The following is a 20,838-nucleotide window of genomic DNA, read 5'->3' as shown; positions in this document are numbered from 1 at the left end:
GTTGCCAAAAATATTTACATAGGAAAACCCCCCTTCCCCAATGAAATTCTATGGAATTAAAATAAACAAACATTATAGAAGCAACACTGTTCTGCTTGAATAGGGGGGTCAGACTTAATTGATTTGTATCTAAGATCTAAATTATATTGTTTTTGAGACAATGTACTTTCATGTTTCTAACCCTCAGTTTCCCCATCTGTAACTTGCTGGTCTTAATTATACCTGCTTCACAAGTTCATTGGAAGTGTTGGATGAGATGATACATATATACCACTTGGCACGTCATACATGCTCAGTGAAAGTTATCTAATATAATTACCATTAATATATGTATATAATTACTTTCTATTCAAGCTATTCAATAAATATATACATTTGTAGCACTCAACAGTGGCCAATCACCCTTCTAGCAGCTTGGGATCCATCAGTGAACAAACTAAAGATGCTTTCCTTTATAAAGCTTACATTCAAGTTGAGAGGATAAAAACAACAAACATAAGAGAAACTCATTTGTGCATGTTAAATGAGAAAGGCTAAGGAAAAAAAGTGAGGCAGAGCAGGGGGAAGAAAATGGCATTCCTGAGGCAGGGTAAGGGCAGACTGCAGGACTAAATAGGGCAGGCACATGGAGACTCACCTCACTGGGATGACAAGATTTAGCTACAGTCCTAACGGAACTGTGGGAGGTGAAGGCCGGAGCGTGCCTGGCCTGTTGGAGAGACAGCCATGAGGTGGGTTCACAAGAGTGGAGGAGGTAAAGGAGAAAATAACAGGAGACAGTGTCATAATAATCATAGGGTCACTGCAGGCCATTTTAAGGAGTATGGGTTTGATTCTGAAAGAAATAGGAGTCTTTGCAAGGTTTTGAGCAGAGGAATAATATGATCTCACAGGTTTAAAAGGATCATGTTGAGCATAAACTTTAAGGGATAAGACAGACCAAGTAAGGCCTGTCAAGAAGCCATTGCTGAAATATAGATGAGATGTGAAGGTGGCTATCTCCATGGTGTTGGGAGTGAAGGTGGTAAGAAGATACTATATTCAGGATGTCTTCTAGAATCTCCTCAAAAGGATCAAAATTATCCAAGGACATGAAAAGAGTTTGTGGGTGAGAAAACGGAAAAAAGTCCATCATATTCCATACCACCCTCAAATTTGACTGCCACTCTGATCACTATGTGATTAAATAAGGAGAATTTCAGGAATCCAAGGGGAAGAAAAGAACACATCATATTTCCCTGAGGAATATCATCTTTAAATAAATATCATGGGCCAAGCTGGTACTTAGACAATGCAAGGATGAATAAAATATTTGCTGCTTTTACATTAGCCATTCCTATCCCCATCAGAACATTTTTAATGGCTGCCTAATGATCCACTGTGTAGATGTGGTCATAAATTCTTTAACCAATACTCTAGTGATGGATATGTGTGTTGCTTCTTATTTTTCTGCCACTAGAAACCAATGGACAGCATTATACATAAATATTTGCCTTCTTGCCTAACTGATTTATCAGCATAAATACCTAGGGGCCAAATTGTTTAATCAGAAACTACCCTTCAAAAGTTCTTTATATATTGTTCCATTGTCTTCCAGAAAGACTATACTCATCTCTTCTATCTTTCCACTAGAGGAGCCATACTTCTCATCTGTACCAACTTTCAGGATTTTCAATATTCTTGACTTGACAGATGAAAACAGCAAATAACTCATCGCTCAAATTTTTATTTAATTGCTGATGACATTAAACATTTGTCCTAGGTCTAGTGGCCATTTGCATTTCTTTTATTAATTATCAGTTTATACTATTTTCTTATTACAGAGATTTTTTACTGATTTATAATGATTGTTTATATTTTCACATTAACTCTCATATATTCAAACTGACATTTATTCTTGACTATTCTTAAACATCTCAGTGAATAAAACACTTTTTAAAATGCTCTAAAAAATGTTAGAACATCACAAGTATAAATAGTCTTAGAATTTTAAGGAATGTAGCTATGGTGTGTTCTCAGAAAAAGTCAATAACTTTTTTCTCAAAGGTAGTAACTGCCTGAGTACTGAGTTTGCTTGATGTCTCAAGTGCTCCCTAATTGTAGAACCAACTTCCTTGGACTCCTCTGGATTATTATGGCATCCGCTGTGTGCTAGGTGTAAAATCACCAGACATAAGTAGGAAGCACAAGGTGAGCTGTATAATTTGTCCAAATGCGTCCCCTAAGAAAATTTTTGGGGATGACTCAAGAGTTTTATTTACATCTATGTTGTCCCTTTCTGAGAACGGGCTGTGGGGGACCGGAGCTCATTTGTAATTATGCCACAGTTTCCTTGCAAAACCTGGACTCTATATACTGGTTCTGAAGCAGAAATGGACTAAAAAATGAATGCTGGTCAGCAGCAAAACTTGGCAGAGTCTACTAAAATACACTGAACCCCAATACAAAGACGTCAGCTTGCAGTCATCAGTCGGTGTTTTCCTGCTGGAAGTACTTACTAGGCATGAAAACACCCTACTCCCACATTCTCGCAAAGAGCTGGGAAGCTGTTTTTATTAAATGCCATAAAAATGTGAAAATAATGATTATTTACTACAGCTACTCAATTTTAATGTCTTTAGATGCTGATATTTTAGCTCTTGTAGTTATTACAAAAACAGTCATTTATTTTAGTTGGTCTCTAATATAAATGCCTAGCAAATCATCTGCTACTTAGTCAGAAGATATGTGATTTCCTTGGTAATGCCATTTATTATGGCTAAAACCAAGGAGTATCATATACATTGCACTAAAACAAACATATGATAGGAGTTGCTCCAATATTTAAATGGACAGAAAGTAATCTGAAAATATAACTTAAATTACTCTAAAATTTCAAAAAATAAAATTCACCGAACTTGTAGTTGAAGAGGTGTATCTTTTGCCTTGATCATTAATGGTATTAGGTTGAAGAAAGGTCATGATACCTTTTCATACTTAAGTATCACTTTATAGTATAGAATTCTTTTCTGTACCATCCCAACAATCCTTTGAAAAGGTTAAGGGAGACATAAAAAATAAAATCAGAGATGAAGGTGCTTTGTCGTAAGTAGTGGGAGAATGAGTCCCATTTTTTTTCTAATCTCAGAGTCTTTAGTTTTCTACCCACACTGTCTTTCCTGCCAGGCGTACACACAGTGAGCACTCCACAAATGTCAACTTTTATTATTATTATTACTATTATTATCATTATGTCAAACACAAATAATTAAAACCTCTGTGTACAGTAAATACAATAAGTAACCGCAAACAGGCTCACAGTGCAGCCATTATTTATGGCTCCAACTGCAGAGAACACACCCCTGAGGGCTGAGGCTAGGGAAACCCACAGAAGGGCCCCAACTGGGGACAGAATAGTGGGGAGGGAATGCCAGAGAGACAGTGGTAGGTCTGAAGCTTTCTCTGGCAAACAGAGATTACTTGTTAAACAAAGCAAAGAGCAATGTCATCGTTCTTGGCTCAGGAAGAAAGAGAATGGTTAGGTTCCACCTACTGTTTACCTAAGATGAAACTTCAAAAGAAGACATAACCAATCCCTGCCTTATGTAGAGCTGAGAGCACAGCAAATCCAAGAACCAAGAATGGACACACCTCTGGCATACTTATTTGTGGGAGAATTTGGGAAAGGAGAGGAGAGGGGAAGAAGTGCTGGGAAGCAGACCATAGGATATAGTGCTCATTACCCATACCCCACCCCTGGAAGCATCCACTTTCACAGAGAGGCTTCCAGCTTTGAGGATAACAATAAAACAATTTATGCTTCATGACTCAGTTTTTCTAGTGCTAGAGATTTAACTTATGAGAAACTTCACAAAGCATTTCACCAAAACTTCTAAGCTAACTAAACTCCCATAACAGGGGAATGATGAAGTGGACTGTGGTATAATCACAAAATGGAAGATTAGGCAATCATTAAAAAGTGAGTACAAAAACAACAACATGCATTAAAAAACGTGCCAGTAAGCACTCCCAGACATGATCGTAGTGGTGGTCTACAGATGAAGGGCTTAGGGGTGATTTTGTTTCCTTCTTTCTCTTTTTAAAAATCATAGTTTAACCTTCCTAAAAACATTTATTACTTATAATGAAGAATTAAATTTATTTGTTAAATGGTTATAATGATAACCATAGGCGTATATATTTATGATTGATATAGGTAAGTAATTATGAAAACATGTTTAAAAAGTTATGCCTAGGCTAACAAATAGGGGGTGGGGGTGGGGGTTATGATGAGATTATATGTAACTGCTACTTACTTGGCAAAAGTCTTATATGAGTGAAGTTTCTGGTTAATTACACATTGAACATATAGCTGAATTGTTTAAATCATTTCCTACCCATTTGAATCAGTTTATTAATAAATAATCCTCCAGTTTGGCATGTAATCTCCTTATTGGCATCTTTCTAATTTACTAGTGTGGATCCTCAGAAACCAATAATTTTGATTGCTAAGAGAGCCTCAAAAGTTAATTTCCAAGCCTGTTTAGGACTACAGTTTTAACAAATGAATTTTTACTTTTCAACAAGAGGTCTGTGAAGATTTACAAACAGACCCATATACACTCACCACATCTTTGTCAATGGATAAAGAAAGCACTCTTGATACTACTCCAAGTGGATATCAAGGGGAAGTCAATGAAGGCTTACACTTTTCAAAAACATGATTTGTCTAATGTTTAATTTATGCATAAAAGATGGCAGCATAAAACCTTGCTTAATGAGGACTCCAACAGAATGTGTGAGACCAATTTTTCTTTTTCTTTTTTCTTTTTTTTTTTGAGACAGAGTCTCACTCTGTTGCCCAGGCTGGAGTTGCAATGGCACGATTTCAGCTCACCGCAACCTCTTCCTCCAGGGTACAAGAGATTTTCCTGCCTCAGCCTCCAGAGTAACTAGGTTTACAGGCATAAGCCACCATGTTCAGCTAATTTCTTTTTTTTTGGTATTTTTAGTAGAGACAGGGTTTCACCATGTTGGTCAGACTAGTCTTGAACTCCTGACCTCAGGTGATCTGCCTGCCTCAGCCTCCCAAAGTGCTGGGATTACAGGCATGAACCATTGTGCCTGGCTAAACTGCCAATTTTTCTAAGGATTCACCAGAAACCCCTTTCTTCTCCTGTTCTTTAAGAAAATCTTTGTAAAGGGGGATTGGTCACAAGGAAATAAAACTATAGAAACAGAGTTCATAATGGTGAAAAGTTGGCTTGCCTTCTTGGATCTTCTTTTGACCCTAAACTTAGGGCCCTGTATTCTCCTCCTCCTCTATTTTATTCCTTGAAAGGGAGAATGGTATCTTGCAAAGTATGTGGGCTTTGGAACTAATCAGAGTTCAAATTCTGGTTCTGCTACTCACTACCTTTGGATATATTAATCGACTATTCTGAAACTGGTATTATGTGTTTAAAATAAAGATGATAATATTACCTGGCAGCTTAATGAGAATTTTAAAAAGCAAAAGCACCTAACAATTTTTGTCTTCATTAATAGATACTCAGTACGTACTCCTTATACTCTGCCTCCTCAACTTGGTATAGATACACATTTCTCTGAAAGATGGAGCACATTACATTTTATGTGTCATTTTATCCTTTCATATTTGTTTCACCCTAAATTTTTCTATTTTTCTCAGCTTTTTTTTTTTTTTTTTGAGAGCACACTTCAAAAAGAAGGAAAGTCTGATCTTTTGAGATGAGACTAGACTGGCAAGGGGGAACTTCTTGAACCACAATGTGCTGTTGTCTTGAAGTAAACTTAAATGAAGTTATGTCCTGGCCTATTTCAGAGGTTACTGTGAACAACAACAAAGACATTTACAAAAAATGCTCTAAATCACTGGTCTTAGGTAAATAGATAGGAATGTTCAATAATTCATTTTTTGTGTTAACCCCTGTTCTAGGTGCTGAGGTGTAACAGTGGGAAAAGCATAAAAAAAAAAAAACAACTCTGCCTTTGTGGAGCTTTATGTTCTCAAAGGAGGAGACACACAGTAGCTACAGTAAATATGTAAAATATTTACATATTTACAGTCTTCAGATGGTGGTAAGCACCATGGAGAAAGACAAAGCAGGAAGGAGGTACTGGCTACACCATTGTGCATGGAGGTGCTATTTTAAACAATGCAGCCAGGAAGTCATCAAAAAATAAACAGGTAACATTTAAGCATGAACCTAAAATCAGTGAGGGAGAAAAATGTGAGAGAACAGCCAATGCAAGGGTCCTGGAGTAAGAGAATGCACAATGTGAGGGAAGAACAACAAGGAGGCTGTGTGACTGTGGCAGAGTGAGCAAGAAGTGGGGGTATGAAGACACCAGGCAGAGAGGTTACCAGGAACAGATCGTGGAAGGCCACGTTGGTCATTATCTGAACTTTGGTTTTTCACTCTGAGTGATATAAGAAGCTATGGGAAGTAATTAGGCAGGAGAGAGAGATCATTTGACTCATGTTTTACAAGATGCATTCTGGCAGCTGTTTTAAGAATAAACTGTAGTGGGATGGGACAGGAACTCTCTGGCGGCAACAACAATATTTGGGGGTGAGATATCGTAGTTGCAAAGGTTGGAGAAGTCGGGAGGAGATACTGATGTAACTTCTTACATGTTTCACTGATTTCCTCTTCTGGGAGGGCCAAGAATGCCCCAGTTGACCAAGGATATGGGAATGAAACCCACTGTCATTTACAGGAAACCAGAAACACTCAAGAAAGTATGAGCAGCACAATTATATTCTACAGGGAGCTCAAGGTTATCCCCCACTCTGGTCTGAAGGAGGAGATCTTGGAGAGGTTCAAGCTGGACCTTCCATGGGATTCTCACCCCAAAGACCATCTTCTGGGATCTCATTCTTGTGTCCTCTTGGCATGTATCTTGTGTCATTCTTTGGACCTTTTTTCTTTCAGTTATCTCCCTCTTTATGAGATTACTTCTTCCCCCACTCCCCCTTCCAGGTAGTAGGGGCTGCCTTACTCAGAGGAGACTCCTTGCTGGAGAGAGCCAGGGTAGTAGCAGCTTAATCTGGCTCTATTCATGCCTTTAGGGAAAATAACTCATTTTTTGTGTGCTTCTTTTCCTATACCACCAAATTGGTAAGATATTCTGGATCAAAAAGACCTTGTGGGCCGGGCACGGTGGCTCACACCTGTAATCCCAGCACTTTGGGAGGCTGAGGCAGGTGGATCACCTGAGATCAGGGGTTCGAGATCAGCTTGGCCAACATGGTGAGACCCCGTCTCTATTAAAAATACAAAAATTAGCCAGGCATGGTGGCAAGCACCTGCAATCCCAGCTACTTAGGAGGCTAAGGCATGAGAATCTCTTGAACCAGGGAAGCAGAGGTTGAGGGGAGCCGAGATCGCGCCACTGCACTCCAGCCTGGCGACAGAGTAAGACTCTGTCAAAAACAACAACAAAAACCTTGTGGACTATTTCAGTATAGGCTGTCAATGAGCAATAATCACAACTCATGGTATCCATGGACCACAGACTCTGTCTAGATGTTCCCAGTATAAGATCTAACTTCATAACGAAAGCTTAAAATGCAAGCTTTGTGTTGCTATTTCTTAAGTATGCCCAGATATGAACTGTTTAGCAGCCAAAAACACAGTGCCAGCTTTCCATTTGAAATTCTGATACTAAATAAATAAAGTTATCAGACCTGTATAAAATGTTCAGTGAAAACTGCTTGTATGAACAATGGAAACAACCTAAATATTCACCAACAGAAAATGGATAGAGTATAATCACTCAATGGAATGTAGAGAAAACAAAAAAGCAAGAACTGTAGAAATAGATAGATAGATAGATAGATATCCATGTATGTATGTCTCTCTACAGTTCTTGCTCCTTCATATATATATATATATATACATAACACAATTCTTGTTCTTTCATTTCCTGTCTCTCTCTCTCTGTCTCTCTATATAGATATGTGTGTGTTTATACCTATCTATATCTATTTAGATATAGAGTTCTGTATATCTATAACTATAGATAGATAGGTGAAAACACACATGGTAGATATAGATATCTACTACCTATATCTATAGACATAGATATGGAGAGATACACGCAAATCAGTCTAATCTCAAAACCAATGTTTACCACCCTCTCCCCAAAACACAAAATTGCAGAAGGAGAGGTACAATACGATTCCAATATTATGAAGCTTGCCAAACTTTGCACAGTGGCAGTATTGTAACCAGTAAGGTTTATCTGAGGTTCAATTATTGCTAATTGAGAAGCTTGCAAATCTATGCCATGTGTCACTAATGGATATCCATATATAACAAAAGTTTTTAAAGATGTGTGGAAATAATCCATACTAAATTCTAATTAATAATTGCCCCTGAGGAAGGAATGTATGGGGAGGGGGTTACCCAGGACTTTCAGTTATCTCTGCAGCATTTTATTTCTTAAGTAGGAATTGAGTTCCATGGCTGTTCTTTATATCATTATCTATATTTTGTGGTTTGAATAAAATAAAAATGTCATCTGTGCTATAAGAACTTTTTTTTTCTCCAGTGAAACTCAAACTTCTTATTTTGATTAAAGAAAAACATGTTCTTGGTAAACATTTTGCTGCTCTTGGCTCTCTGTACCCAACACCAGAGGGTAAAAGCCATCCTCGCGATTCACTTTTGCTCCAGTCCCACTCACCAGGCCCAGGGGTCACAGATAGGTCTTTAAAATCCAAATATGAGAGTAACAAACATCATGTACCTGCCTAGATGTCCTCTCTGTCCCCAGAATGCTGCGGTTCACAAATGGGAAAGCTTTTGAGGATTCTGTGACCTGACCATGTTTTGTTCTGTCTTCCCCTAAATCAGTTGTTCCTTCATTCTAGAATTTACTTCTTCCTTCTTATCAACTCCTTCAGGTTTCAGCTTGACATCTCCAAGAAACCTCCCCTGGCCTCCTTGGCCTCACATCTGGATTAAGAATGCTCATAAAACCTTGAGTTCCTCACAGCACTTGTTACATCTCAATTGTAACTGCCTGTTCATGTGGAGTCCATTAGTTCTATAGGGACGGAGGGTGACTATTTGGCTTACTCCATTGTCCCCAACATTTATATAGGCTCTGACAAAGTAGATAATCAGAAAATATTAATTAAGTGCATAAATGAGAGATCACTGAATATCTGCTGAGGTCATTGATCATTGAATATCTGATGAGGTTAGGATCTCTGAATATCTGATGTGATCACTGAATATCTGATGAGGGGGAGGAGTGGATTTCCTAGGCAGAAGAAGGGCACAAAAAAAGTGGGTATGACTAATAGATAATGTGCCTTTCCCATTTGCTTCCAAAAAGCCTGTCTACTGTAAAAATGGACGGTAAATTCTGAAGCAGTTTTTGGCTGTAAGTGTCTAGCTCCTGGAAGCTTGTCTAGTCTGAGCCTCTTTGTCTTCATCATTTGAATGATGCTGTCTTTGAGCATACCCATGTATGCCAGAGACGGCCTTGAGCTCAGAGCTTTGTGTATCTGCTTGTTTGCTTGTTCCCTTCCCTAGAGAATACACAGTAAGGTGAACAGTGTACTTCCCCCAGGAGTCTGCTTCTCATTTTGTAGCCCATTACTGAGCCACTTACAGGAAAGGCTCTCAGGAGACTATTTTCCTAAAAGGCATGGACATGAGTTAGTAGAGGCTAAAAATATAGAGCACTACAGAAAATGTTTAAATCAATGCATAAATAGTTGAAAGTTAGAACAATCTACTGAGGTCAGTAGGATGTTTTTAGGTTAGCAGATAGGGGTTTTGGTATATTCCTAATCACTTGGCCCCAATTCACTAGAATTTCTACTCCTTATCTTAATTTGTAGAATGAGGAAACCCAGCCACTAAGAAGTTAAATAACTTTCCAGAGGTCATCAAGCTCACAGGTTGTGCAACTGGGTTCCAAATCCAAACAGTTTGACTCTAGATGGTATATTCTTAACCCCAATGCTATTCCATCCCTCAGGACCCCAAACCTAGGTCATCGCCGATAGTTTGGAGTTCATAACTCTAAAACAGCATAAGTTTAGTGAAATACTAGTGCCTAGAAGGTATTAACAGATCTTCCCTAAACGAGGTCCCATACATATAGGAAATGCTGAGTGAAATTACATTAAACAGGTTTCCTCTCTGCAGAACTTCTCAGTCTTTAATAAATTCATGTGCACTATGGCTCTCTAAAACCTAGATGTGGAATTTTTCGGATATGATGACCCTTGGAATTCTTTTCTGATAAAACATCTACTGTCATACAGATTTTGGCAGAATATTATTTAGGAAACACTGCTCTAAAGTACAGTCCAGATTGTTTCATTTGTTTTGCCACTTATTCCCTTTAATTTCATTTTATAGCATCCAGAAATGGAAACTGCACAACTTAAAGATCTTGTCCGTATTTTCATCTATGGCTTGCTTCTCCACCTCATTGACAGAGATGTTGGGAGAGATATGAATACATGAGTACACTATGTGCACCACAGTCCCCCTGTTCTGCCACGCTACTTTTCTTCTGGTGAATGGCTCAACCCTAGCTATTATTGGTCATTGCCATTTTTCCGTAAGTATGTACAAACAATACAAGTCATTCATTCTAGATTTTCATTTAAAGAAAAAACAACTTAAAAATCAAGACTTTCGACTCTTCTTAGTCTTCCAACATCTTTCTCATCTTCAGGCTTTCTCAAAGATTACTGATGGGGTTCATAGATCACATGTGGAAGGGGTAAAGGAATAAAAGTTGTGTGAGCATCTTCTGTGGCCTCAGAGTCACACCAGGCATAGTGTAACCCATAAGTTAATCACTGGCAGATCTGGGATTTAGATGTTCAGTATCAAGCCTATATTCCTTCTACTCTATATCACAACATGGGGCTACTATAATATTTGGAACCAAAGATATGAATTCATCCACGGGCAAATAGTGATCTCTTGACTCCTCATAATACCTTGGCCCCAGATAGCTCCCTGATTCACCCCTTTGTAAGTAACAGATAGGTGATGGAGTGAAGTCACTAGTCCAAGGGCAGAGTCCTAAGACCTACCAGCCATGCTTTTCTTGGCTCTCAACATTTTGTTTCAAAATTCCCAGTATAAAGATCATTCTCTTTACAATGAGACATGCAAAATAACTGCTGTGTAATTTTGCTTTCTCATAGCAATTGGTTTTTCTCTGATTAAAAAAGTATAAAAAATATAGAACCTGGGTCAATTTCCGAAGTCCTACTATCTTGTCTACCTTAGACAAGCTACTGAGTCTCTGAGCTTTATTTTCATCCTCTCTAAAATGGGTATGGAATTGCTGACTCCCCATAGCACTATCATGAGTATTAAATATGACTTAATTCATGTGAAGTGATAACACAGTCTCTCATACACAGCAAGAATCCCTTCCCAGGCAATAGCTTAGAATAGTGGTTCTTATTCCTGACTGGGCATCAGAGTCACCAGTGGAGTTTAAAAAAAACTTCAAGAACAAACAAAAATCGAAAGCACATTTAAAAAAAGGACAGAAAATGTTGATTATATCAGAATTTTAAATTTCAGTATGACAAATTATACCATAAACCCAAGTAAAATGAGAAAGACTGGGAGATAATCTTTGTAACACACATAATAGTATTCAGATTATATAAAATGTCAAGAAATCAGTAACAAAAAGGCACATTTGCAACAAAAAATGCAATGTGTAGACAAATCACAATTTACAAAAAGAAAAATTAAAAAGTCATAAAATATGACCTCTATCTCACTAATAATCAGGAAAATGAAAATTAAATCAGATTACCACATTTCACTCACTATATTGTCCAAGATTAAAGGCAATAATAAGCACATATTCTTAAATGTATAGAGAAATGATTATTCTCATGTTGAACCAGTGGGAGTATAAATTCCTACAGGACATTTGGAGAAAAACTTACAGTTTTGATTAAAACTAAAAATGTTCATATTCCAGGACCAGATTCCACTTCTAGTATCTACCCTAAAAAAATTTTTGCATATTATGTACCCGAAAAATTGAACGAAATACTGCAGATTTGTCTGTGACTACAGAAAATAGAAAACAGAATGGATGCCAAAAATAGAGGGATGATAAATAAAATATGATACACATATATTAAGAACCATACTTCAGAAGTTAAAAGTTATGAACCTGATCTATCTGTATCAACATGTGTCCATTTTTTAAACGTTGCATTCAGAAAATATATATATAGTAATTCTTACTTAACAGTTAATAAATATTCTGAGGGTTTTACATGCATTAAGTCATTTAATCTTCAGAATTACCCTATTAGCAGACAAGACTATTATTTCCATTTTACAGATGAGGAACTGAAGCACGGAGAAGTCAAGTGACTCTCTCTAAGCCTCAGCCCTGCATCCATGGGGTCCATTCTCTTGGCTGCTCCATTGTGCTTACTGAAAGAGGTTGCAGACCAATGTGCACAGCATGACACTGGTCAATATCAACATACTTTTCCAAAGGAATGGAAGGAAATATGCTAAACTCATAATTACGTTGCCTTGGCTAGAATGACCAGGATAGAGGGTAGATCAGAAAAGACTGTAGCTTTATCTTCTAATTTTTTTCTCAAGAAACAATATGTTAATTTGTAGTTTTTGAACCTGTAATTGTACAGGAAAAAATGAAAGTGATATGTCAAAATGTTAACAGTGTTTGATAGTAGGTGGAAGGAATATTAGTAATTTTCTTGCATTTCAACGCATTTTTCCCATCAGGTATATTTGAGAAAGTATGAAGATGAGAAAGATTTGGAAGACTAGGGAGAGTGGAAAGCCTTGATTTTTAATTTTTTTTTTTAAATGAAAGAAAAAATACCCAGAGACAGACAGTCTTGCCCCCTCCCCCCAAGAATGGGAGACTGTGGTCAGGATATTTGCATTTTTTGAAAAATTCCAGAGTGATTCAGATGTTCAGGGATAGCTGTATTTGACAGAGGTGTGCGGTGTAATAGAGAGATCATGGGTTTTATAATCTGATATTCAGGGTTCAATGACATTTCCACTGTACATTAGCTGTGTGATCTTGAGCAAACTACTCAACTGCTCCGAACTTCAGTTCCCTCAAACATAAAGACAGAGTGCTACCTTCACTTAGTTTCATGAGGATTAAACGAAGAGTCACATTTGCCTGGCTCATCACATAATGTGGTTCCACAAATACAAGAATTTGATTCTGTCTCTTAATGCAGCATCTTTTTTTTTTTTTTTTTTTTTTTTGAGACAGAGTCTTACTCTGTCGCCCAGGCTGGAGTGCAGTGGCGTGATCTCAGCTCACTGAAACCTTTGCCTTTGGGTTCAAGAGATTCTCATGCCTTAGCCACCTGAGTAGCTGGGATTACAGACATGTGCCATCATGCCCAGATAATTTTCGTAATTTTAGTAATGATGGGGATTCACCATGTTGGCCAGGCTGGTCTTGAACTCCTGGCCTCAAGTAATCTGCCAGCCTCAGCCTCCCAAAGTGCTGGGAGTACAGGTGTGACCCACCATGTCTGGCCTTAACTCAGCACTTTGAATGATTGTAACATTTTGGCAGGCTGTTAATAAGGAGAGAAGTATGTTGGCCTATACAATTTCTACAGCAACATCTGAAATATGTTTGGAAAAAAAAATCAATACTAACTAACAACACTTCTTCAGTCACCCAATACAGTGGCCTCTGTTTTCTCTTTTGTAAAATGGGTATAATAACATCACTTACTGACCTGTGCAGTCGAGATTGTGGATTATGCTTCAGAGAGTTCACCCAGAGTTCAAACACATGCATGCACCCCCTTCTCCCACCCCCCCACCACACACAAACACACATGTCTTGAGTGTATTTCATCCAGTTCTGGTAATTTAGTTACTTGTGGTTTATTTATTAGGTTGAAAACATTCTGCTCATTTACTATTATTTAATCTATTAACTCTGTCTTAGGCCTAAGGGGCAACCTCTCAAGGAGAAAATGCCGATTATCTAATACAAAAGCTAAAAAGTTACAAAGGTGCATTTTACAGATACATTCTTTCTCATGAACAGTTTGTCATTCGGAAAATGCTCTCTCTTCTCTACACTCATTGCTTGCTCTCACTCAGACACACATTCTCCTCCCCTAGGCTTAATTTTTAAAGGCAATTTTTAAAGAATAATTTTGATTTATGAAAAAATAGAAACGATAGCACAGAGTTCCCACATAACCTGGACCCAGTCTCCCCCATTATGAACATCTTACATGAGTGGGGAACATAGGTTACAATTCATGAACCAATATTGATGCACATCATAAACTAAAGACCATACTTTATTCAAATTTCATGAGTTTATATCTCATGTCTTGTGTCTGTTCTAGGATCCCATTCAAGATACCATGTCATACCTAGTCTTCACGTCTCTTTAGGCTCCTCTCAGTTGTGACAATTGCTCAGACAGTACTTGTGTCTGATGACCTGAGAGTTTTGAGGAGTACTGGTCATGTATTTTGGATAATGTTCCTTAATTAGGATTCATCTGATTTTTTCTCTCATGGTTAGACTGAGGTTATGGGTTTTGGGGAGGAAGACCACAGGGGTAATGTGCCATTTTCATCCTACCAAGGATACATTCTATCAACATGACATTAATCATGATGTTAATTTTTAGTACTTTTTTTTCTTTTTTACTGTTAAGGAAAGGTTTGTTTTAATATTCAGTTTCTTTTTTGATAATGCTGATTTTGGTCACATTTCACCACTGTAAAGAGACTCTTCGCCCTTCCATAGGGTACTTTTTGGAAAAAAAAAAAGTCACTATACAAAACCCACTACTTAAATTATTTGGAATTCTAGATAAGAAATCTGTCTTTTCTCTATTTATTCATATATTCAATCACAAGATTTAATTATATTTAAAAATTCAGGATAAAAATTAATTGGATTTGGCCAGGCCTGGTAGCCCACACCTGTAATCCCAGCACTTTAGGCGGCCAAGGCAGGCCCATCACTTGAGCCCAGGAGTTCCTGATCAGCTTGGGCAATATGACAAAACCCTGTCTCTATTAAAAACATGAAAATTAGCCAGGCATCGTGGCATGTGCCTGTAGTCCCAGCTACTCAGGAGGCTAAGGCATGAGAATCATTCAAACCTGGGAGGTGGAGGTTGCAGTGAGCTGAGATCACGCCACCACATTCCAGCCTGAGTGACAGAGTAAGACTCTCGAAAAAAAAATCAATTGGCTCAAAAAGTGAAAAGAGACTTTTAAAACACTTTTTTTACTTAAAAAGAACTTATTAAGTTAAAAACTTCTTTTTCTTTAGATTGAATTTCATTCTTAATTGAACACAAGGTATATAAAACTCAGGTTCTGTTGAGTATGTAAAGATGACTGAGGCAAGTTTCTCTTCTTGAAGAAACCATCCTCAGGGCTAGACATAAATGTAAACACTGAGCACGCAAAGAAGTGCTGCAGTTAAAAGTAAGAAGTGCTTTGGGAACACTGAGAAGATTGTAATTAATTCAAGGAAAGCTTGATAAAAGAGGTCTGAAGCCAGGGCCAGCTCCTGGGATGTGTAACCAGTGTCATCCCACAGGAATCACACTTGGGGTTTCATGTTCTTTGCAACTTTCTTGAAATTCTTAATAATGACCTTGGAATTTGTGTTTGATAAGCAAAGTCCATTATATCATCAGCACCATATTGTGAATGGAAAAACGGAAGCTCAGAGAGATTGAATGACTTAGGTAAGGTCACACAGTTGGTTAATGTAAGAACCTGAGCTGAAAATCAAATCTTCCTGTTCCAGATCCTGAATTCTTTTCATTGCATCTAACTAGAAAATAACATGGAAGTTTGCTATGCCATTATCCAAGCAAACATAAATGAAGCACTGACCTCAAATAATCGCAATACTTTGGCCAATGCACCAACTTCTTCTTTGAGTGAGAAGATCAGTGATATGGCACCATTTTGAGTGGAGTTGTCTTCAATATAGCTTGTTTCCTACAGGATAAGATGCATTTGGTTAAAACATTTTCCACAGTTCAGCACTTCATTCCTATTAAACCTCCATGAACAAAGCAAACATGAACACTTTCTTCTAGTTAAGTCTTGCAGTACAAAGAATTTCTATATTCCATATAGAAATATGTAGTGTGGTGGAAAATAAGTAAGTCCAGGGCAATTAAATGTTCAATGATGCTACTGGGTCAGTTATCAACTTAAGGAAGCTTCAATTATTCATTGATGTTACCATTCAATCCTGTAAATTCAATACCTTTTAATGAGCACCTACTAAGTTCCAGGCACTATTTGGGCTCTGAGAAATTTAAAGATGAATAAGACAATGTTCTATCTTTTAGGAGCTCAAAATTTAACTTAATAGACACATACATAACAAATCAAAAGATCCTTAGAGATGATATAATATAGTTTATAAAATGTCCCAGAAAGACATTGAGAAACACATTATGGAAAGTACTAAAAATAGAACATGCACAGGCTTTTGAGTCCTAAGACCTGGGTTGGAATCCTCTCTCTTTCATTTTCCAAGTGGACTACTTTGGGCAAATCACTCAGCTTTCTTAGTTTTCTCATCTATAAAGGCATCCTAAAAACAATCTCTGTCAAAACAGTATTCAGATAATGAAAAAAGGAAAAGATCAGTTTTAATAGAATATTAAGAAATATATAAAAATGATGGAAATATTATAAATACACAAAAATGACCTCTTGACTTTTGGCAAAGATCTCAGCAAGTATTAACTTGTTCCCATATGCTGAGATCTGAAATAGCCAATTGTTGAGAAAGAGTCACAAAATTCATGAAAGTACACAAATAACTTATCAGAAGATAAATTTAGTCTTAAACTAAAACTCAAAGAATGTCCAGGATCTAGCACTTACTACATGCATGTGACAGAAAACAAAGGTGGGGTTAGGACTGACATTCCAGAGTTTGCTTAAACATTAGCCTAAGTTTGAAAATAATATATAAAATTCTACGTGTGTCTACAATAAACAGCAGGTACCTAAAACCGGGAAGAAAAAAATTTGCAGAACAATTACTCTCTTGTAAGCAAGTTAATGAAATTAATGGAATGGACGTTACATCATCTCAATGAGAGAAGGCTGTGTTAAGAGTCTCTTAGTGACTCAGAATAACAAGCCCTGCATGAATACTGATGACCCTTAGCAAAAAATTCTTTCAATTCAGAAAATTCAGATTTTTCCCCAAATATCCCATGAAACTGAGGTGTGAAGGCAAAACCATATTTACCAGCAAGAGTGATTATAGCGAGCTTCAAATGAAATGGAAGACTAAACTGTTAAATATCCCTATTTTGATCACGATGTTATCTTTCTAAAAAACTGTTAACGTACCATTTATTTAGAGACTATAATTTCCAGATATTATAATAAGCACTTGATCTGTATTATCTTATGTAATTTTGGCAACAATGTAAGAGGTAGGTTTTATTATGCACCAAGTGCCCCCTTTTATTGATGACAAAATTGAGGCTTAGAGAGGTTAAGTAACTTGCCTATAGTTACACAGCAGTGGAGCCAGGATCTGAACCCAGGTTATTTGATCTCTGCATACTGTCCATGAATCACAATCTCTCGCAGCCTCTATTCTCCTTCCCCCTTTTAAACCCTGCCAGAGAGGTACAGAAGAGTCTCTGACTTCCGTGTTCTTCCTACCAAAGAACACTGAGCCTGGTTCTTTCCAGTTTCATAGAAATGACAAAAGATTTTCCTGTTTCTAGTTCACTTGGCAACACTCTTTTCTCCTGTTGGCTTCCGAGAAAAGTAAGATATTTCTGATACACATCAACAGATGCCACCTTTGACCAGGGCAATTCAGACTTGAATGTACCCGGGCTTTAAATTCAATCACTCCTACCCGACTCCAGCATGTGTTCAGCCAAACGCCAAGTCTGATCTCATCTTCTCCAGAAATGTCTCTGGGTGCCAGGCCCTTTTTTGTTCCCACTGCCATCACCTGAAACCATTTCTTAGTGGCCTGCATTGATCCAGCGTAAGACAATTTTTCTTGTTTCCTTCTTCTACTTATAATCCCTCAAAGGCTCCCTCCCCACGATCATCAGGATAAAGTGCTTTTTGCTGGTATTTGGCAGTCTCTGTGGTACCTCACCTCTGGAGGCCCATCTACAGGAACCTCCTTTCCAGCCAAGCTGCTTTCTTTCTTGCCTTTTTAACTCTTCATTAGAGTAAATCACCAAATTTCTCTTTCCAAGATCTCACCCTTCCTTAAAGGCTCTCTTGGGTCTCACTTCTCTTAGGAAATGTTTGTGCCCCTCATCCCAAGTGCACAATCACTTCTTTATGCTTTCCACTTGACATTTGATGCCATGTGGAAATAATAACTGACTCACACAGACTGATTTGTCCTTAGTGCTCACCTAGTTAAACTCCCTCACACTAGAGATGAGCAAAACCCAGAGGCAAAGGGAGAAAATAACTCACCGAGGTCACAAAGGTAGTGGAGGCTGGTCAAGAACTCAAGTTCCTAATTATCAGTTGTTCTATATAATTCCCCTTGCTATGAACATAATGTGGGAATTCAGTTCTCTGTTTTCTTGCAGTCAAAGATTTACTCTGGTCCAGTCAGCAGTTAGTCAATACCACTCCTAACAGCCTACATTTCACCATGCTGATCCCCCTTCACTTGCTCCATTCTCTCCATATGCTTTCTAAATCAGTGTTTCTCAATGAGCGTTCCTTGGATCTCAACTCCAGAATTTCCTAGTGATTCCTTCTTATAATGTAGTTCCCTGGGCTTTACCTAAACCTAATTAAATCAGGTTGTCTTAGAATCTGCCGTTTCAAAACCATCTCAGGTGATTCTTAACCACAGAAAATGTTGGAACCATTGATAAATCTACAGCCTAATTTTTTTTGAATTATAACTTTTCCCTAAATGTGTCTGCAAATTCACATTTACTCTATAACAAGACACTACTTTTGGTTGATATTAATACTATTTGTGGATTCTCAATCTACAAAGTGCTTTATAAAGAACTTTAAAGCCCCATATTTTCCTGACCAAATCCCTGCCCCTAACCCTTTCCCACAGCTGTAGGGACCCTATTGCCAGCAGCCCTGAAACTACGTGGAGGATGAAGCCAGGATCTCTCCCAGGAACACTGACTCTCACGCTGTTCCTCTGCAAGGTAAGTTCTGTCTCCTAAGAGCCATCCACCTTTTTTTTTTTAAGGATTAAAAAAAATCAGTCCAAAGTTCTGCAGTCTTTCTAGTTATACTAACTTTAACAGTTTAACAGCAGCCTCCTGTTCTCTCCTGACAACTCTTCTCCCTAATCCTGCAGATGACAGGGCCTGCAGACTCACATTACCTCCCAGGCCTGGGCTTTACGACTGAATCTCAGAGTCCGGGAGTAGACTTCCTGCCTTGGGTAAATATATAGGTTATATTAAAGAATGTATTCTGCAATTGTTCACCTCAAGAAAATGCCAACATATCCTGGAGAATGGAATATACCTTGGCCATTATTTCCAAGTCACATTTAGGGTTCTTTCATATTCCACGCCCAGGGCTAACTCTTGGTCATTTTCCTCTCTGCTTAGTTCCTGCCTCCCCAGGTCTAAGTTTCTGCCTAAATTCTCTTCATGCCTCATCGTCTTCCCAAAGTGAAAGGTGGATAGTTATAATTCTGCCATTTTGATACCTGGCTGAGAGCACTTTATAAATATTATGGAAGAGAACTAGAGGACCCCATCTCCAACCCCAGATCATTAGGGACCAGCCCCTTCAGTGTACAGAAGAGTAAACAGACAATAGAAAGGGACAGTAACTTGTCCAAAGACACACAGCTAACTGGTGGCAGTTCTGGAGGCCAGATCCCCAGCCACTTAAAGCAACGCTCACTCATTCCTGTGAAAGCCACACAGGACAGATGTTCTCACACTTAGAAACCATTGTTGAGGACATTTGTCTGTTGACTTCCTGAACATTCTCATGAGCTTCCAGGGAATTCAGACTTCTTACTAAGCTTATGAAACTAGGAAGCACCAGCAGACTTCAGATCTCTTTCTCTGGAGGCCCAAACTCCCCTACCTGAGCAGCTCACAGTGCTGTGGCTCACCTGTCCAAAGTCAGAGAGTTTCCTGCCCAAGTCTCGGTTTTCCAGGACTGCAGTGGACATGCTGGCTCCCCGGGAGTGAGGTCTCTGGCTTTTTAGGGCCTCAGGCAGGTTTGCAAACAGCACGTGGGGCTGAGGGTTTTAACCTGGCATTAGGGTGGAGAGGAGAGTTACAAAGGGTGTCTCTTGCGCGGTGCATCCGGCACAGTAACGCCCCTGGTGGGCGTTGTCCTGACGCAGGAGGCCAGGGCAGCCTGCCTGCTCCTTCAAGTCACCTGCCCTGGACGGGCCGGAGGGGAGGGTCCGAGGGAGGGTGTAGCAGACGCGGGAGGCACCACTTGGCTGCCCGCACTGGGTGATGGGAAGAGGCCAAGGGCAGGTTTAGGCACTTCCGGGACTCTCAGAATCCTGGAAAGCGGGTTCTCTGCAATTGGAATAAGCCTGCGACCCTCTGATTTAACAATTATATTAATAATCCACCCCACCTGCCCCCCACGAAACAGTCAGGATTCTCATTGAGATTTTGTTGTTATTTTCCTGTTAACCTCTAAGCACACTGTGTTGCTGTGCGCTGACTTCAGAAAACTACAGCTAGAGGGCACTTGAACGCCGACCACAGCAGGTGAAGAGCAAATGTAAGAGCGATCTGGGTTTAAATCCAGTCTGGTGTTCTCCAGCTATTCACATAACTGCTGCT

The 20,838-nt window shown here is 38.7% G+C and overlaps 1 protein-coding gene and 1 non-coding gene across 2 annotated transcripts in view; one reads left to right on the top strand and one right to left on the bottom strand.

The window, feature by feature from the left end:
- Positions 1–20,315, bottom strand: part of PAH (phenylalanine hydroxylase) — a 73,215-nt gene extending 52,900 nt beyond the window's left edge. The window contains exons 1-2 of the mRNA XM_012469218.2: positions 20,145–20,315; positions 15,911–16,018 (exon numbers count right to left, since the gene is read on the bottom strand). Of these exons, the coding sequence (XP_012324641.2) occupies positions 15,911–16,018; positions 20,145–20,204 (168 nt within the window). The 5' untranslated portion in view covers positions 20,205–20,315. The remainder of the gene's footprint in view (positions 1–15,910; positions 16,019–20,144) is intronic.
- Positions 8,208–8,348, top strand: LOC135276299 (U4 spliceosomal RNA). Its single transcript, XR_010343867.1, has one exon. It is a non-coding gene; the product is annotated as a U4 spliceosomal RNA (small nuclear RNA).
- Positions 20,316–20,838: the final 523 nt, after the last annotated feature.

The sequence above is a fragment of the Aotus nancymaae genome, unplaced genomic scaffold (genome assembly GCF_030222135.1).
Source record: "Aotus nancymaae isolate 86718 unplaced genomic scaffold, 86718_ANA_hifiasm-v0.15.2.pri h1tg000021l, whole genome shotgun sequence".
Lineage (NCBI taxonomy): Eukaryota > Metazoa > Chordata > Mammalia > Primates > Aotidae > Aotus > Aotus nancymaae.
Note: the sequence above shows the minus strand (reverse complement) of the source record. Positions and strands in the feature narration are given on the sequence as shown.